Source organism: Ailuropoda melanoleuca, chromosome 13, assembly GCF_002007445.2.
Source record: "Ailuropoda melanoleuca isolate Jingjing chromosome 13, ASM200744v2, whole genome shotgun sequence".
Lineage (NCBI taxonomy): Eukaryota > Metazoa > Chordata > Mammalia > Carnivora > Ursidae > Ailuropoda > Ailuropoda melanoleuca.
In genome coordinates, this window is record NC_048230.1 from 74,123,547 (window position 1) to 74,143,255 (window position 19,709).

The window sequence follows — 19,709 nt, forward strand, 5'->3', positions numbered from 1 at the left end:
CTTGTTCCCTCAATAGCTTAGGTTGGACCATTCATCCAAGTGGGCAGAGCAGTTCTAGCAGTTTCTGCATGGGGTCAGACCAACCCAAGGTTGTGTTCCACTTATCCAGAGTCAGTAGAAGCGATTGCATTAGATGCCTGCCACAAAGCTGTGTGTTCTGATCACTGTTGTCAGCCTCAGACCATTCAAGACAGTAGGTGCTATCTAGGAGGAGGAGGTCAAAGGCAGCAGGAGAAAAGACACAAAAGCTTCCCTTGAAGCTTCTGTAGGATATCATTATCTAGAATCCATAACCTGAAGACATAAATCTGAGATTAAAGCCCCATTCCCAAGTATTCTGTTACTGGACTTGAACACCTGTTCCCACCTCCCATCCTCAGCTACTGATGATTTTAACAGCTGGCTTATTGCCCCTTGGTGGCCCATATGCCTGCCTCTGCTCTTGAAGGCATAAGTATCCATGCAGGTGATCCATTTACCCTTGGTCTTTCGGCCTCTCGGCTCCTTCAGCCATCTACTCAAATCACAGCCTCGTCATTGCCGATACCTGTGCTGCCTTTGGGATCTCAACACCAGCCACCCCCAGCCTGCCCTGCTCAACATCTGTTGAACGCCCACCTCACTACTTCCCTTCTCTTACTCCACAAATTTTTATCTTAACCAGGTCTCTAGAGCTGTGACTGGGGCCTGAGGGCGCAAGAGCACCCGGCTCCAGGACTCCCAAACAGGCCAGGTTCAGCCATTCACCACTGACAGTCCAAAGGCAGAGAGACGAGTGGAGGTGAAACAAGAAAGGAATTTATTTCAGTGAGGCCAGCACTGGAAAGACAGCGGACTAATGTTTCAAAGACTCTGTCCAAAGTGCTGAAAATAGTTCTAGGTTCATATAAGGAATTTGTGGGACAAAGGTCAGTGGGTATGTGCAGATGGGCAGAAAGGTCAGGTCGATCACTGTCTTGGGGTCAGTGCAGTCATGTGGGGTCTTGCTGAAGTCAGGGCAGTCATTGCTTGAGTAGTTTCAGTTCCCATCCCTAGATGCTTTGCCTGCCAGGACTTTTGCCTGAGTTAAGAGAGAAGCTGGAGAGAAAAACTTAATCAGAAAATACAGACTGAGGTGAAAGTGGAGGTGATTGAAGTCCTCTTTCAGAGCCATGGACTCCTCCACTTCCTCAGCCCCCGACTCCCCTTGTGTTCTCACCTTCCTCCTTGCTCTCTTTAGAGTTTTTATGAGTTGTCATTATTATCATCCTTGCCTTGCTAACATCCGTTATTTCCTCCCGGTCTTTTATTTTCTTGGCATTGTATCTCACAGCCTGGCTCATTCTTCTCTTACGAAATTGGATGAGAACGCGCTCATCTTCTCTTCTGCAAGCTACTAGCCTCCTCAGATCTGTACCCATTCTCTCACCTTCTCTCCCGTTGTGGTGGAAGGGGGTTCCTTCGCCTCACAGCCCACCTGTCCACTGTGACTGCTCACTCCCCTGCTGCCTTCTCAGGCTTGTTGCTGTGGTCCTTCTCCTCCCTTGCCTCCATCAGCACTTCCCTCTCCGCTGTGTTACCCGAACCAGCCTGTGCCTTTTTGCATTTCCTGTATTTACAAAACAAAAATCTTTCTCCTGACCCACAGTTCCTTCCTTCTGTATCCCATTGCTCTGAGCCCCTTCCATCCCAACACAACTCCTTTGAAGAGTAGGCTTCCTCTCTTCGAGTTCTCTCCTTACCCTGTTCCTTCTGGGAGTACTTGAGTCAGGATCAATGGCAACTGCCTTCTTGCCGTTCCAAAGGCCTTTCTTCTCACTTGTCTTTCTGGCCCTTTTATAGCAGCATTGGAAATACTGAATGCCTCCCTCCTCCTCAGAACACTTTCTTCGTGGAATTCCATGATGTCAACCACTCACTGGCCTGGCAGCAACCTTTGTTTTCTTTGTGACCTCCTCCTCCTCTTGGTGACTTTTAATCATTGAAGTGCCCTAGACTCAGGCTTAACCCCCTGTTGTTTGTTTTAACACACTATGCCCTGAGGACCTCATCTAGTCCTGCGGCTTGGAATGCTATCTGTATGCCAGAGGTCCCCAAATCTGTGACTCTAACCCAGCCCCCACTTCCCAGTTGTGGACTGGTGTATCCGTGTGCCCACTTGATATCTTCACATGACTGTTAAGGTTCTTGAACTCCACCTGGCCCAGATGAACTATGATTTCCTCCTTCCCCATACTAGTCCTCCCCGCTCTTACCATCTCGTTAAGTGGTCCCACCTTCTGCCCAGTTGTTCATGTCAGAAGTCTAGTAGTTACCTTCATTACTCCCCTTTCCTCGGCCCCCACATCATCCTCCCTTCCCATATCAGTGAGATCTAACATATGCTGAGCACATCCACCTCTCTCCAGCACAGCTGTGGACCCCTCCTCGAAACCACTGTCTGCTCACCTGTGCCACTGAAGTAGCCCGACAGCCCATCTACCCACTTCTGTTCCCACCCACTTTTTGTCACTTCTTCACAGAGCAGCCAGAGATCATTTTGAAAATAGAATTCTAACTGTGGTCACTCCTTGAAATCCTCTTTGGGCTTCCAGAGCTCGTAAGGGAAAATCTACCCAGCATACAAAGTTTAGGAGCCTTTCATGTTGACATCTAGTCCAAGACTTGAATTGGGTTCTTCTTCCTAACAGTTTCACTTTTGCTTAATTTAAATCTCCTAGTTTCCATTTGCCCTCCTTCCCTTCTGCCATCTAGCTGCTAAGTGGGGCATGGCTTCTGAGATGGGTCACAGCCTACTCCTTGACAGGAGGGTCCCGTATTTGTCACTGCTTTGTGTTCTGCACAGGCCTGGTGTCCAGCTCTGTGCTCTCACGTCTCCCTTCTCAGCAGAATCCCCAGGCCTTCATAACCCTGGGCACCAGCAGGCACAGCCACTGCTGGCCCCTGCTCTGGATTCTCAGGCCCATGTTCTGCCTCCTAAGGAAGGGGGTTCCTCTCCTTTGGCCCAGAGGAGGGTCACCCCAATAGGTCTCTAAACTGAAGCTGCTCTGTTAAGTATTTCCAAAACCTCCCTCAAAACCTTGCCTTCCAGCAGCTCAACGCAGCCTCCTGAGCTAGTGCTGCTTTAGGCCCCGCTCTTTCTGCCATCGCCTTTCCCACAGCCGTGAGAGGCACCTAAGTCCAGCCTGCTTCCTCTGTGTTGTGCCCACTCGGAGAGCTAAATTTAATAAACCCTGTAACCTTTACCTGGCTGAGTGGAATGAGTTGCTGCCATTGGTCCAATATCTATAATTGTCTTGTGTGGCTTCTCTGTGTATCATCCTTAAACCCTACCCTGGGGTGCCTGGGTGGCTCAGTTGGTTAAGCGTCTGTCTTCAGCTCAGGGCATGATCTCATTTATCTCAGAGTCCTGAGATCTAACCCCACGTCAGGCTCTCTGCTCAGCAAAGAGCCTGCTTCTCCCTCTCCCTCTGCTTCCTCCCTCCTGTTCATGTACTCACTCTAAGTAAATAAATAAATAAATAAAATCTTTCTAAAAAAATCCTAACCCCGTAAGTTTACCAGGCTTGTCTCCTTACCTGTTCACCTATAAAACTGTGTCACCCTGAAACTTACTCTACGGCATTATCTTAACTTACCTCTTGTTTGGTCCCAACCACGTGTAATGACCTTGGGGAGTTGTCCCCATTAGTCTAGCCACAGCAGGCTCCCCGTTTGCTTCTACTCTTGGCTGACTCCCTGTCCACAGTTTTAATAGAGGACTCTGTATCCGTGGTGGCCTTCTTCCAATCAGCCCCTTTTCTTTGTTGTGCCTCACCGCCAAAACTAGGGTCTCAAATATCTGAAAGCCGTCAAGTGTGGGACCATACTATTCCTTTTTCTAGTCATAGCATGACTGTAGCTCATACACTACATTTCTCTCAAGCCCATTTGGATCTTAGCACTTGTAATGGTTTTAAAGTCCCAGTCTTCAGTCCTGGCTGGTAAACTGTGTGAGGGCAGTGTTGGGAGGGAACTGTGGTAGCAAAATACATTCCAAAAAACAATATAATCTCTGTTTAAGAGCCTTTATTAGAATTTTTTTAAAGCTGTTCTGGTTAAGGAGAGGGCCCAGAGCACCAACTCTCATAGCATCCTCAGGACTCCGAGTGGGTGTACGTAGAAAAGACTGGTCTGTGACATTTCCTTGATCCACCACTTTGATAATTCTGTATTTTAAAATGAGGTCAGTGTCATTTATAAAGGGGGTAATGAATGATCACACATATGAGAAGCAAGAAGAGTCACTAAAATGGACCTTCAGTAATGATTTTATTTGGACTAAGAGACTATCAGTGATTTTTATTTTTCCACTTTTTATAATTTTCCCAATGAATGTGAAGTACATTTATGGTTGAGGATTTTAAAATTGCCAATAGTGAAATATTTAAGATTTTCCCCAAAATGCTTCAAAGGAATGGACAGTATAACTGTATTGTTTTATTTATGTATGTGTAGCCTGACTTGTTCTGCAAACATTGAACAAATTCATTTAGCAGCTACTGAGAGCCTACCGCGTGCAGGCAGTGTGCAAGGTGCGGGGAGACAAAGAGGAAAAGAGGCAGTCCCCACCCACAAATAGGTATAGAGGAATTGAGCCAGATGTCAGCAAAGACAGGCTGTAAACCATCTCCTGCTCACTCGCAAGGACAGAAATGCGGGCGCCATTGCAGATCCAGAAGATCAAGAGGAAGGGGGTGGAAGGATGCTGTGGCCTGGGCTGTAGTGAAACACCATGACTGGGTGGCAGTGTCAGTGGGGTTCAGTTTTGGAGTAGCAGTCTAACATATGTGAGCATCTCTGAGGTAGAAACACCCCAAGGGAGCAAAGGAGGGGAGAAAAGGAATTGGAACAAAAACATTCCACTCCTCTCCCTCCACCCTGCCATTAAGTGTCAGATGCAGCTGAGGTGATGGGCAGAGCTCTTCAGAGATCCTGTCACGTGTGGCAACTTAGACTGTAGGTAAGTAACACCAAAAGGTTAAGTGATTATGTCAGTAAGGAAATGAAGTTTTTAAATATACAGTTGACTCTTGAGCAACACGAGGGTTAGGGGCACTGACCCCCCAAGCCCCTCTTTCTACCTTGTGCGTTAAAAAATCTGCGTATATCTGTATGGTGACTAACATAATATAATAATAAAATAAAAAAAATAAAAAATAATCTGCGTATATCACAGGGCTGAGAGCTGCAGCATGGGGAATATAGTCAGTGGTATGGTACTAGTGTTCTGTGGGGACAGATGGTAGCTACACTGGTGGTGAGCATAGCGTAGACTTGCTGAATTACTGTGTTGTACCCCTGAAACGTATGTAACATTGTGTGTCAGCTATAATCAAACTAAAAAAAAATCTGTAGGGGTGCTTGGGTGTTTTGGTTGGTTAAGTGTCTGCCTTCAGCTCGGGTCATGATCCCAGGGTCCTGGGATTGAGCCCCGCATCGGGCTCATTGCCCAGTGGGGAGCCTGCTTCCCCCTCTCCCACGCCCCCTGCTTATGTCCTCCCTCCCTCTGCCTCACTCTCTCAAATAAATAAAATCTTTTTTAAAAAAAACTGTGTGTAACTTTTGACTCCTCAAAAACGTAATTAATTGCCCACTGCTGACCTGAAGATTGATTGATGACATTAACAGCACATATTTTGTATGTTTTGTGTATTATATACTGTGTTCCTGCAATAAAGTAAACTAAAGAAAATCATTAAGAAAATCGTAAGGAAGAGAAAATACACTTAACACCACTGTCCTGTATTTATCCAGAAGAATCTATATATAAGTGGGCCCACGCAGTTCAAGCCCGTGTTGTTCAAGGGTCAGCTGTAGATGTTTCTAGTGGGGATCCTAGTGAAGTTAATTGGAGTGAAATTAAGTAATGTAATGACCAGTCTGAGTTTTTGATACCTTGGCGATGACATGTCCTGGAAGAGGTGGCTTCCGTAAGACAGGAGCAGACAGCTCAAAGGGCAGCCCCGTCTCTACCATACGTGGTGTTCCAAACTCCTCACCTCTCCCATTTGTCCCTCCAGGAGAAGTGTGCCCAGTACTGGCCCTCTGATGGAGTGGTATCCTATGGAGACATCACAGTGGAGCTGAAGAAAGAGGAGGAATGTGAGAGCTACACTGTCAGAGACCTCCTGGTCACCAACACCAGGGTAAGGTGGCTGGGGGATGCAGCTCCTCCCGCGGGGAAAAGCCAGGGCGCCCTGCATCTCTGATTCCCCTTCTCCCAAAGGAGAACAAGAACCGGCAGATCCGGCAGTTCCACTTCCACGGCTGGCCTGAAGTGGGCATCCCCAGCGACGGAAAGGGCATGATCAGCATCATCGCGGCCGTGCAGAAGCAGCAGCAGCAGTCAGGGAACCACCCCATCACCGTGCACTGCAGGTACTGCTCTCCCCAGCCCTCAGAGGGGGAGAGAGAGCCAGGAGAGGCAGGCCAGGGAAGCGACAGTGGGGAAAGACGGACAAGAGCAGGATACACTGATGAGCACGTGGCAGTTGAGTGTGGTGGCCAGCACAGGGCCAGATAATGAGGGAGGCTCGTGGTGTTTGAACCTGGCATTAAGTGCTAGGGAACCAGTGATGTTAAGATGTTGGGCAGGGGAGCATTTGGGATAGTGATGGGGTACAGGTGAGCAGCAGGCAAGATTGACAGTGGAGAGACCAGTTGGGCACTGTGGGTTGAGGGTCTGGCCTCCCTAAGAAACACAGGGAAAGAGAAACTATTTTGAGAATAGTTTGAAGGAAAATGAGCAAGATTGAAAACATAGATGTGAAAGAGAAGAGGAGTCAAGGCTGTAGGGTGTATCCCAAGTTTAAATCAGGGTTATTGGTAATGATTGCTGTCACTGACAGAAGAAAGATGATAAGGGGACTCGTTTTGGGGGGCAGAGGCGAGTTTTGTTTGGGGCATGTTGTTTGAGATTGCTCTTTAGGGGAAAAAAATTTACGATGAGTTTGTATTGCTGTTATAATTAGGAAAAAAAAATTCTTAAAAAGAGAAGGAAGAGTGTATCATAAATCACTGCAAATTGGTTTTAAAAAACAGAAAAATGAGCAAAGGAACTTCTAGGAATGTATCCAGTAAATGTGCTTCAAGTGGCCAAAAGGACATAATCACCAGGACTGAAGTACTGTTTATAATAGTGAAAGATTGTAAATTATCTAAACATATTAATAGGGGGCTGACTGAATAAGCTATGATGGATCTCATGCTACAGAGCTACAAAAATTAATGGGGAGTCTGCTTATATAGTGGGTGTGGATTAGTCCTCTAGACATATTGCTTTGTGAACAAAAGCAATCGGGAGATAGGGCAAGAACACATGTTTCTGTTGCGGGGGGCGCCTGGCTGGCTTGGTGAGTGAGTGGAGCGTGCGACTCTTGATCTTGGGTGAGTTCGAGCTCCATGTGGGGTGTAGAGATCATTTAAGTAATAAAAAACTTAAAAAACATATGTTTCTGTTGGTATATGCATAAGAGTATCTCTGGAAGGACAGGCAAGGACCTGAGGACATTGGCGCTTTCCCCCGAGTGCATCTGAAGGGGAAGAATGGAGTAAGAAGGAAACCTTTTGTTGTTTGGGACTGTTTTGAAATTTGAACTATGCTAATTTATTACCTATACTTATTACCTATACAAAAATAAAGCATTTAAAAGCTATCTTGAGGAAAAAAGTGGCAAAGTGCACCAACTAATACAAACCATCAGTGAACACGAAAAGATGCTAAACTTTACTAGTAATGTTCTGAGAAATGAGAACGAAAACAGTGCAATGTGGCTTTGTGCCCATTGGATTGGCAAAATTTTAAAAATCCCTTGGTGGTGCACCTGTCTGGCTCAGTCAGTAGAACATGCAACTCTTGAACTCGGGGTCATGAGTTCGAGCCCCCCACATTGGGGTAGAGATTATTTTTTAAAAAATTAAAAATAATCTAAAATTTTAAGAAAAAAGGATTCCTTGGACTGCCCAGATGAATACTTCCTTCCCTGTAGGTTACCCTTTCTTGGCAAACCCCAGATTTTCTAGCTACCCTATATCTGCACCGTGCCGCTGAGTGTGGCTGAAGGAAAGTACCGGTTCTAGGCCTCAGTTTACATTCCTGACCACTGACCTTGTGGTTGGCCCTTAGTGCTGCCTTGCTATCCTTCTGCACCTTCCACTCTTCCAGACCATGGCTGGACATACTAGGGTCCAGTGCCAAATCTGGCCTACCACCTGGTTTTGTGTGGGTCTGCAAGCTAACAACTATTTTTACATTTTTAAGATTTTATTTATTTGTCAGAGAACAAGCAGAGAGAGGGGCAGGCAGAGGGAGAAGCAGACTCCCCACTGAGCGGGGAGCTCAGTGCAGGGCTGGATCCCACGACCCTGGGATCATGACCTGAGCCAAAGGCAGACACTTAACTGACTGAGCCACCCAGGTGTCCAGTTTTTACATTTTTAAATGTTTTTTTTTAAATCAGAAGACTATTTCATGTCATGGAGATTGCATGAAATTCAAATTTCGGTGTCTATATTTAAGGTTTTATTGGAACACAGCTATGCCCGTTTGTGTTTGTACTGGCTGCTCTCATGCTCCAGCAACAGAACTGAGACCATACATGGTGCTCTCCTTGCCTCACTCGCTGCTCAGCACACAAGAAGTCAGAGTTGTGCAGTTGTAACTGATATTGTCTCTTCTCAGCAGAACCTAAGATATTTTCTATCTGGCCCTTTACAGAAAAGCTTGCCAGCTTTTGTTCTAGATGATTATTTTACACCTCCTCTCAAATCTAGATGCCATCAGCACCTCTTCTGTCCTCATATTTAAGAGAGGACGGTGTTTTCTGTTTGACTAAGAAAGGAGAAGCAATCAGAATTCCCATGTGCTCCCAGCACCCAGCCACCTGTCCCCCTGCATTGGCGCTGTGGGCCCTGCATCCCTCCTGTTCAGTGGATAACTTGTCTGACCACTCTCTGAAGCCCGTTGCATTAAGCATCTGTTGCTGTGTAGTAATACTACCACAAACTTAACACGTTAAAACAACACACATTTATCTCACAGTCTGTGGTCAGGAATCTGAGCACATCTTAGGTGAGTCCTGCGCTTCAGGGGCTCACAGGACTGCAGTCAAGGTGTTGGCCAGGGCTGTGGTCCCATCTGAGGCTCAAATGGGAAGGATCCATTTCTTTTCTTTTTCTCTTTTTTTAAGATTTTATTTATTTATTTGAGAGCAAGAAAGAGAGCACAAGCAGGGAGAGTGGGAGAGGGAAGGGGAGCAGGGAACCCAACATGGGGCTCGATCCCAGGACCCGAGGATCATGACCCAAGCCAAAGGTAGATGCTTTACCAACTGAGCCACCCAGGCACCCTGGGAAGGATCCATTTCTAAGCTCACTTGGTTGTTGGTACTGTTTAGTTCCCTGTGGGCTGCTGGACAGAGGGCCTCTGTTGTTTGAAGTTCCTTGCCACGTGGACCTTCCCAGTGTGGTCGCTTGCCTCTTCTAACCCAGCAAAAGAGAGTATCTCCTTGTGAGACAGGCATTATGATCCCGTGTAACGTAATCACATACGTGTAGTTATATACATCTCATCACTCTTGCTATTTATTATCTGTTGGTTAGAAGCATATCACAAATCCCATCCACACTCATGGGGAAGAGACTGCATAAGGGCATGAACACCAGGAGGCAGGGATCTGGGGGTGGGGGGAGGGTGGTAGGGCCTCTCTGCCTCAGCCACCCCCTCCTTCGGCTCCTCAGGGACCTGACTTCACTATCCTACATCATCACGTTTTCCTCTGAATAACTACTGGATAGCTACCATCTTGCAGATGTGCTATAATTTCTCCCATCTTAATATTTTAAAAACTCTTACCTCTAATTCCTCTCCAGGTACCCCTCTGTTTCTCTGTTTTCTCAAAAGATTTGTCCAGACTTACTCCCCAGTTCCTCTCTTCCCATCTTCTTTTGAGCGCATTCGGTTAACCTCTCCCCACCACATCCATTGCAACTGCCCCTTTGAGTGCTACCTGTGACCTCCACATTGCTGAGTCCAGAGATCCTTCTGTCTTATCACCCTTGACCTTCTTCAGCATCAAACACAGTTAACCACCCACTTCTCTGTGGAATGCTTTCAGCATAGCTTCTCTCCTGGTTTGTGCCCTCATTGGCTGATTCCTCTCCATCTGTGGTCCAGATGGACCTCCTCTTTGTTGACTAACAGCCACTCCCCTAGGCAAGCCCATCTTGTCTCCTGGCTTTCATACCAGCTCCTATGTCACTATCACCAGTTCACCCTCTCCCCTAAACTCCAGGTTTGTATGTCTAGTGACCTACTCAACGTTTCTACTTCGGCATCTTCAGTTTAAAGGGTTCGGATCAAAACTTCTGGTCTTTCTTTCTAAGCCTACTGTTTGCCCAGCCGTCCCCCAGTCAGTAAGTGGCACTTCAGCCCCCCAGCTAATTCAGGTGAGAAGCTTTGGAGCCATACTGTTCTCCTCCTTATTTCCTCACATACGCACATCTAATGCTCGACCTTGCTCTACATGGAAAATAGTTTCAGAATCAAATATGTCTCACTCCCTCCACCAGCACCCCTCTGTCTAAGCCACCACCTCCTCTTCCCAGTAGTTGTACTGGCCTCACATGTTTCCCTGTCCCACCCTTCCCCCGATCTCAATGCAGCAGCCTAAGAGATTCTTCTAAAAACTTCAATCAGGCCACATCACTTAGAATCCTAATAACATCCTAAGGGCCAGCTTGATCTGAGGGCTCTGACCTCACCCCTACCACTCTCCTTTCTTCCTTCGAGTCCTTCCATCCATCAGATTCAGCTACACAGCTTCCGCACCTAGACATCCTGCCTTGTGCCTGAGATACTTCTCCCCAGACAGCTGCTGGGCCTTGCCCTCACCTTCAGGTCTCTGCTCATGTGACACCCTATTAGAGAACCTTCCCTGACCACCCTGCCTAGAACCCCTATTCCTCTTTCTCCTTCCCACACCATAGGTCTTATTATCTGGGGGTGCTGTTCCCCACCACAGCCCCTGCCACACAGCAGGCACTCAGTAAGGGTCTGGTGAATCAACTGATGACATTGAACAGGGTGGATAGTGTCAGAGTCAGAGTCTGGATTCCTGGGATTTAAGAAGCAAATGAGAGGCATGGAAAAGAATCAGCACACACACAGTGCAGAGGGGTAGGGCTTGTCAGGAAAGGAAAGAGACTGGAATCCCAACATGAGTGAGCAGCGAATCAGGGCAATTCAGACACACTTGTAGGTAGACAATGAAGGCTCCGTGCTGGGTGGGAGGGAGCATGTGTGAGGTTCTTCACCACTGTTCTGTGGGTGAGTCCCTCAGCAGGCAAAGTGGGACATCCAGGAAGGGCAGCGGGGGTACCCCTTCCTCCCCAGAGCAGTGTGAGCACGGGGCTTATGTGGAGAGGAGCAGATGGGCCGGGCCCTTGCTGCCACGCCACACCAGCATCTCCATTAGGTGACAGCCCTTCCCATGAGCACCAGCCTCAACCTTGGCCTTCATGCGCTCATTGCCACTGTCTTCACCTTATCAGCCCAGTGGGCTGTAACATGTGTCTGCTCTGTTACAGTGCGGGGGCAGGACGGACGGGGACCTTCTGTGCCCTAAGCACAGTCCTGGAACGGGTGAAAGCGGAGGGGATTTTGGATGTCTTCCAGACCGTCAAGAGCCTGCGGCTACAGAGGCCACACATGGTCCAGACACTGGTATGCTGCCCACACCACCACCCATCCACAGCCCTTCTCTGTCAGGGCCATCTCAAGGGGGAGGCTCTTCCAGGGGCCCATCGTTTCCCAAGGTGCCCCAGATAGAATGAGCCTTGGTGACTGAGAGCAGAGGGGCACAGCACTGTCAGCAGTAAGAGAATCAAGTGGCCTCTCTGAAGGCTAGAAGGGGGTGCCTGGGTGCCCCACGGGGCTCTGCACTTCTCCGCGGGTCCCGGGGTGGGAAGACTCAGGAGTGCCTCCTCTTCTGCTCAGACTCCTGACCAGCTCAGTGACCACTAACCACTGAGTAGAGGGACAAGCATCCACAAGGGCCCCAGAACCTTGGAGAACTAGACATGTCTGAGGGGAAAGAAAAATGCATTTTAAGAGCATTGCGAGTTGGTGAGGCTTTGAGAGCTGGGGCACCTGCAGCCTGGCAAGCGTGGTGAGGTGCGGGCCACACAGAGCCATCTGCAGGCCTAGGGCCGCATCTTTCCTCTCAGGTCACCTCCATCTTGACAAAGTTAGCTGTACTCAACCCAGAAGGAGAATGCTGTCAGAACTCTGGCAGGCAGGATCTGGACTCAGGTGCAAGTCCAAAAACATTCACTTCCCCTCCAGTTTCCATTTTTTAAAAAATAGGTGTGTCAGGAGGTGCGGGTACCTTGTTGTCTTCATAACGCTGGTTTTCCCTCCGCTTGCCCTGCAGGAGCAGTACGAGTTCTGCTACAAGGTGGTGCAGGAGTACATTGACGCGTTCTCAGATTATGCCAACTTCAAGTAAGAGGTGATGAGACCCGGTGGACAGGAAAATTGCCTTTAATATTTTGTAATATTCTGTTTTGTTAATATACCCAAAATTGTGTATATATCTTATAACTGTTTTAGAAATTGGTACATAGGCTTCTATTACCTACTAGGTGGAGATTTTATATGTAAATGTGTTAGCACTGATAGTCCTTTTTCCAATGTTTTATTGGGGAATTAAATAGTGTGATGTTTGGATTGATATCGTGAAATCCTCTGCCTGGAAATTGGGCTGTATTATTCTTTGGTTTAGACATCTTTTCCTAAAGAAGGAACACAAAATTCATTCCAGGTAGCTCAGCATCAGCCAAGAAGAAAAGCACAAAGTTCTCAGAGCTCTTGAGGAAATTGGTTGTCCTGGTGCCCCCCTCTTCCCCACCCCTTTCAGGCTGTTGTTCCCTCCCTGCTCTGTAAATAATCCCTGCCCTGTCCACCCTCCCCCCATCACCACTGCAACCCACTGTGGGGAGTAAAGGGACCAGAGCGGTATCTCTGGCACCACACTAGGGATTATCAGGTAATAAAAGCTTTGACTCCCTGAGGAAGCGTCTCCCTTTGTCTGGGATGGGGCAGCCGGACCAGGACTGGAGCTCTCCTAGGCCACTCCTGGCCCTGCTGTTAGTGTTTGGTCTCAACTGGTCTCAGAAGCCACCATCCTCTCAACTCCTTTCCAACTGGCACAGCCTCTCCAGCTCTCAGCTAGTTGCCGGGACCCATCTTCCATTCCCAGCACATCATTGGTGCAGTGATCCCAGCCAGCCTTGCTCCCTGGAAGATGGTCCGCATCCTCACTGTTTCCCTAGCACAGGCATGGAAGAGAGAGGAGGTAGCTGGCTAAGGCCAGTCCGACTTCCCTCGTGCTTTGCTGTAAAATTGTCTGGATTATGTCACTCTGTCCAGGATAAGTCTTTATATCCACACTTACTAGATTAAATAGCTTTCATTTCCTTTTATATCTGTCCACATTTCCAGGACTTTTATGTGAAAGCGCCTCAGATCCAGAGGCCAGGATGGTAGGAGTCTTCAATCCCAACTTGATATCAAGCCTGACATTTATACAAAAGTGTCTAGCGTTTGTATCTTAAATAATGTGGATGTTCATTTATTTCTCATGTAATGGTGTGCCCAGTCCAGAGACCCAGTGTTCTCCCATCTTGTGGCCCCAGTGTCCCTTAGAATGTTATTTTTGTCTTCATGGCTGAAGCTGGATCACTGTCTTTTCCAATGGAGAAGCAAAAAGAAAATGGAAAGAAAGCAACTTCATTTTTAAGGACATGAAGCAAAAGCTGTACTTTCTATTTTCACCCCTGTTGGCTAAAACCTAGTCATAAGGCTACATGGAAGAATGCTGGGAAATGTAGTCTTTAGTTGGCATAGCTGGGAGGGTGGGTCTTATCCTCATGAGCAGTTTGTCATGGGAACGTGAGCGTGAACTGGTTGCCACAGCTGTCAGTGCAGGGCTGAGAGAGTCTTAGGACCCATGGGGCCTTTCTCAAGGAGCAGGGGCGGCCCTGGGCTACTCAGACCGTCAGGAGTTGAGAAGTGGCACCCCAGCCTGGGCCGTGGAGGCACACTCAGAGGTCATTGCTGCTGTGCTTGTTGGCGGAGGTGGGACTTGAACTGGACCCAAGGGATGCTGGAAATTTGGATGAGTGAAAGGAGGCAAGGTCACATGGAGCCACATTACAGAAGGCCTCAGAACCCTACAGAAGGTGAACAGATGCGGTGACTCCAGGATGGGAGCCAAGTTCACCACATATTCAGGATATCTTCAGGAGGCAGGGGCACCATGACAGACCACCTCTGGAAGTTTCTGAGAAGCGAGTGTGTGTCAGAAATACTTGGTCCTTCTTTAGGAATTAAGGAACTCCAAGCGGCAATAAACTGAAAACTCAGTGGTTTTCAAAGAACCATGGGTAAATTAAGCAATCTGAGAAGGATTTCTGATGAGGTACCATGTTTGGGAAGGAGACCCTGGCTCTTTGCAGGCTACCTCTTGGTGCCTCTGTGACCGAGTCCTGGCAGATGGAGGAGGGCAGGCCTCGGGTCAGCAAGCTACATGGCAAACCTGTAGGAGAGCCCATCATGTGCCTTGTGCTGCCTCCCTACCTCCCAGCAGGCTGCCTACCTCCTGTTGCTAGGGCTGGTGTTGAGCAGCTTACACACCAGTGTGTCCAAGGGTTCCTACAGAAGGACTGAGTACCTCTACCAACCCGCCCATGTGGCCTGGCTACGTACTGCTGAGTCCTGCTGATTTGCTTGGTGGCTTGGGCCAGTAATTTTTTTTTTTTAAAGATTTTATTTATTATTAGAGACAGAGCACGAGCAGGCAGAGGGAAAAGCAGACTCCCCGCTGAGCAGGAAGCCTGACATAGGGCTTGATCCCAGGACCCTGAGATCATGACCTGGGCCGAAGGCAGACACTTAACTGACTGAGCCACCCAGGTGCCCCTGGGCCAATATTTTAAATATCACCTGGCTGCGAAACAGATGTCTTCAAGCAGGACTTGCATGGCTGCAAGAGACATAAACCCGACAGGAACTAGTCAAGGCTAAAGGGAAGTGGATCGGGGCTCACACCCCATCATCATATAGGAACGGCAGGGGTGACTGCTTCATCCAGTGCCTGCCCCTCAGCTCCTCGGCTTTGCCCCCTGGAGTTAGAGCTAGAGCCGGGAGGATTTCTCAGAAGGGGAGCGAGGCATCCAGTGCCCACTGTGCTCAGACCTCACTTCATCAAGTCAGTGCCCTCCTGGGCATTCAGTTTCCTGCAGCACTCCACCACCACCACCAAATGCACACGTCTTTGATTTTAATTAAAAAAAAAAAAAAAAAAGTCACTTCCCCCAGGCCTGTAGTCTCCTGCCTTTATGATAGACTCACTCACCCCTCTTCCACCCTTCATCCCCACAGATTCCTTTCTTACCGCTTGCCAGGGATCCACTCTCTGTCCACTAGTTCCTCCCTTCTCTCTCTCTCTAGCCTCTGCTCCACCTTGTTCTCCTTCCTCAGAGACCGGGCATTCCTGTGGTCTGTGTGTTGTGGACCCTCAGCCCTTTCCAACCCTGAGCTCCCCTCCTGAGCTCCAGGTCAGCATACCATGCTTCCTGCCAAGTGACTGCACAGGGTGATCCACAGGCACCTGTCTCACACTCCCCCTGCCCAGGGGTTCACCTGGTCTCTCCAGAGTCTACCGTCCCTTCCTGCGGCCTTCCAGCATTCTCTGTACCTCTCTCCCTCCACCTCAGGCCCGGGGATCCGGATCCACTGGCAGTTCCTGTGTTGACTCTTCTCTCCGTTTTGGTTCCTTATGTGGGAGCACCACAGCTGCCCCATGTGCAGACTCCAGCTAACTCCTTGTCATCTTTCACCCAGACCATCTGATCTGGGGTTTGTGCCCCTCTGTGCTCCAGCAGCACCTGAACACTCAGCCGTAAGCCTCCCCTGCTTTCGCAGATGCTCCCAGATGGATAAAGTCCTATCCTCAGGGCTAGCCATTAGTTGGAGCTCAGTGGTGAATGGCCATTACAGAATGGCTTTCTGTGTCCTGCCGAGAGGGATAGGAGGATGAATTTCAGAGTCTGTAATGTGGAAGGGGACAGCAAACATTCTTGAAAAGCTACGGATGTTGCCAGAATGGAACCAGAGTGTCCCCTGGGAAGCTTAGTTCTGGTTTGGATTTTTTAGGAAAAAGCACACATTACTGAAAAAAGAAAGGCACCCCATTCCTCTTTTAAAATAAACACAGGACTTCGAATAAAACGTTCTGTAAACCCAAACCAGAACTAAGCTAGTTTATTGAACTCATTCATTTTCACTAAACTACAAATGTTTTCCTAAAAATTACTTGGTTAACCAACACATATAGGAACAAAATGTGTTTCCCGAAACAATTTAACTGAATATACAGTCCACACATTGCTTCGGGTCCCTGCTAAAGATAAGTCATTTTGAAAATTCACGTGTGCCTTCTGCCTGAGCAGCTGAAGTCAAGGTGCCTGTTGATGACTGTGGTGCTCCTTATGTTATCCCCTCCCCCGCTTTACAACAGGATTTGACGCACTTGCTCTCCTAACGACTGGCCAGCACAGCACAACGCCAAGCCTGACCCTGGCCCTTGCATTTGCTGTTCAGCCAAAATGTGAAATGTGGAAATTGGCTATTAACCCTGTAAACAGGCCTTTGCCCTCCCCCTGGCCCCCAGGCTAATAGCTGGCGGTGGAAAGCTGAGCTGACGCAGATTGAGAGGTGGGGGCACATTTCGAGGGTCCTAGGTTAGCAGTGCCCAACTCCATGAAATAGTCCTGGGTTGAGCACAGGGGAAGGCTTGGAACCTTGAGAGGCAAAACTGTTCCTGCCCTCCCCCTGCTCATTTATAGGCCCACAAATGCTGCACTGACTGCCCCCTTAACTGGCCCCTTCTCATGGGCCTCCTGGGAGGAGAGAGAAACCACCTGGGGGTAGGTATGCCCCACCCAAACCTGCCTCCATCTGGAGTGACCCCCACCCTGGTGCCCAGGTGTGTGGATGAGGACTGCTCCATCCAGCCCAATTTACAGTGGGGCAAACAAGCCCTCAGGCCCTCATAGTCTCCCCCAGACTCTTCACGGGTTTCTGGGTTCCCCACTCAGGCAGCCAACTGTGTGGCACAGTTGGCTTTTTCTGGCCCCCTCCGGGCCACAGTTTCCTTTTGGGTTGGAGAAGACTGAGGGCTTTGTAGGCCAAATGCAGGAACTTGAGGATACAGCCTGGGAAGTGGGAAGATGATTCTTGAGGGCCTGGCCAGGCTGCAGCAGGAGTCTTACAGCTTCAGATCCCTGGGAAGGTAGGGAGAGGGAGCAGTCTGGTGACTGATCCTAGGGCCACTGGCTAAAAATAAACTAGGAGCACGCACTGGGCAGGGAAGGATGTTGGGTGGCTGGCTGATCCTCCTCCCTCTTTGAGACGTCACTGGAGTGTGTGGACCAGGAACAGGGGGTGGAGTCACCTGATCAATAAATCCCAGAGCTGCCTGTCTGGGGGTCCTACTCGCCTGGAGGAGCCACCTCAAGGAGTCCCCTCATCCGCAGCTTTCCCTGGGTGAGTGAAGAGGCTGCTCTCCCCAAGGGCTGGGGCTCCTGGACGGAAGTCTGTCCTGGGTGTGTGCACACTGTTCCTCTTCTCTCTCCCAAGTCCCTCTACCCATGAACCACGTCCCAGGGTGGGGGGCGGGGGGACCCTTGCCTTTCTCTCCCCAGTGCTGTTCCTGTGCCTACTGCCTCTAGTGTAGGAGGGACAAGGGGTAGAAGCACTTGCCCCTGTCACCACCACACATCCATTCTACATCCCCACCTGCCATGGAAGAGAGATGTTAAACCACAGAGAATAGAGGCAGCGTGCCATGCACCAGCTGCCCCAAATGCCCTTACATTGCTTCCTGGCTCTTGAAGAGCTCCCCTCACCCAAGTCTCTGTTCCTCTCCCAACCATCTCCCACCTCTGGAATCCCTGAAGGAAGGAGCGGTAGGCCTGCTGGACTGAGGAGGGCCCTCAGCTGGCAAGGCTGGGATCCTCTGTGCCCCAGGGGGCTCTGGGGAAGGCGAGCTGCCAGGAGCCTTTGAGGTCCAGATCCCTAGAGTCCTGGGATGAGGAGCAGTGGCAGAAGAGGGAAGGGCATTAGGAAACACTAACGACACCCCTGAAGTGCCAGTTGTCCAAGGGGACCCTGAAAGAAAAGGAAGGAGGTATGGATGGAAGTGTCTCTTCTTGAGTGCTGTCCACTATCCATGGGAGCAGCCCTGCCATGGCCAGCTGCAGGCTAGGCTTTCTGCTACTGCTGCTGCTGACCGTCCACCCTGGATCCTTGAAGGCTCAGCACTGGTCCCATGGCTGGTACCCTGGAGGAAAACGAGCTTCCAGCTCAGCCCAGCACCCCCAGCATGCTCCAAGGCTCCTAGGTGGGTTAAGGGTCTCCCAAGCCTGAGTGGGAGGAAGAAGGTGCTGGCTGGGGCTCCTTCACCTACTGTGAGCCTGGGGTGGGAGTAGTGGGCAGGCTGCAGCCTTGGCTCCTTTCTGAGGAAGGGTCCTGGGCACTGCAGCAAGCAGCCCAGACCAGGCGGCCCATAACCTCCCAAGCAATGCCCTGGCTCCCCCAGAGAACAGTGTGCCCTGGGAGGCCAGAACCACAGGCTGGTGGCCCCTCCGTCAGAAGCAGCACCTGGTGAAGACACTGCTGGTAAGTACAGCGAGAGGCCTGGCATTGGCCAGCAGGGGCCGTTGTGGCTAAGGACTTGGGGGCTATGTGGACAGAAGAGGGGGTAATGAGACAACACTGAGACGCCCCCTGCCAAGGCACCCCCTGGCGCACACAGCAGGATTCCATCTGCTATCCTTCCAATTTCCCAGAATTCTAGGCAATTTATGATAAGATACTTACGTTAAGATTAGAAGTCACTAGTGGAGTGGAGATAATTGTACTAAAACTCCATAAGTAAGACTGGCTGTAGTGGGGTCCTCGAGGCTTCTTTCTTGTCAGGAGAAGCCAGTGTGTCTCGAGGACGGCCCCAGGAACCAGGTGGTCACTGACATGCACTACGAATGACAGTGATTGCAGAAGACCGCTGTGCAGAGATGGGTTATTACTATTTTGCAAATTTAAAGTGCACCAAGAGAGCGGTAACTGAAGAAGAAAGTTGTAAATTCCTATAAGGCAAAAAACTTACCACCTAATTAAGACGGTATGAGCTCAGGTTTTTACAAACGAGGTGCGTTAAGGGTGGACAACGCCCAGGGAGCTACAGAGCCCCCAGCTGGGGCCTCTAGGGGGCAGGGGGCATCTGCAGGACCGAAGAGCAGGCCGATCCCCTGGCGGCAGCATCCTGCTCCACAAAACCAGGTCGGGAAGGGTGGGGGCGGACAAGGTCGCAGCCGGGCGGCCAGGTAACCAGGGCGCCGGCTGGAATGATCACCCGCCTACCCCGCAGACCGGACGTAGAGCGTCGCGCCCTGTCGCCCTCCAATAAAGATGTGAAGTCCCTGAAGCTGCTGCCTCGAGTTGTCTCCTCCGTCCCATCCCTCGCCCACCCCCGCTGAGACCCTACCCCACGTGGGGATTGGAGGGACGTGGGCCCGGCCCGCCGGCGGGACACACACGGGGTGGGGTGGGGCGGGGCGGGGCGGGG

General features: G+C 49.8%; 2 protein-coding genes across 7 annotated transcripts in view; both read left to right on the top strand.

Annotated features, from left to right (window-relative positions):
• The window catches only part of PTPRA (protein tyrosine phosphatase receptor type A), a 92,741-nt gene extending 79,887 nt beyond the window's left edge, over positions 1-12,854 (top strand). For all 6 annotated transcript variants that reach the window (XM_034641858.1, XM_034641859.1, XM_002918774.4 and 3 more), the window contains 4 exons: positions 6,042-6,167; positions 6,248-6,399; positions 11,608-11,743; positions 12,453-12,854. In XM_034641858.1, coding sequence (XP_034497749.1) covers positions 6,042-6,167; positions 6,248-6,399; positions 11,608-11,743; positions 12,453-12,527 — 489 coding nt within the window. In that variant the 3' untranslated portion in view covers positions 12,528-12,854. The remainder of the gene's footprint in view (positions 1-6,041; positions 6,168-6,247; positions 6,400-11,607; positions 11,744-12,452) is intronic.
• A 368-nt stretch (positions 12,855-13,222) lies between these two features.
• LOC100469838 (progonadoliberin-2) lies at positions 13,223-19,665 on the top strand. Its single transcript, XM_034641861.1, has 3 exons — positions 13,223-17,629; positions 18,325-18,485; positions 18,606-19,665. Exons 2-3 carry the CDS (start codon positions 18,332-18,334, stop codon positions 18,812-18,814), a joined length of 363 nt encoding a protein of 120 aa, XP_034497752.1. The 5' UTR covers positions 13,223-17,629; positions 18,325-18,331; the 3' UTR covers positions 18,815-19,665.
• The last annotated feature ends 44 nt before the right edge of the window (positions 19,666-19,709 follow it).

Excerpts from the sequence above, each read along its gene's own strand:
- LOC100469838 (XM_034641861.1), top strand. The coding sequence starts at position 18,332 with ATGGCCAGCTGCAGGCTAGGCTTTCTGCTACTGCTGCTGCTGACCGTC. Across the intron at positions 18,486-18,605 it reads GCATGCTCCAAGGCTCCTAG|GAAGGGTCCTGGGCACTGCA; the intron begins GTGGGTTAAGGG and ends CTCCTTTCTGAG.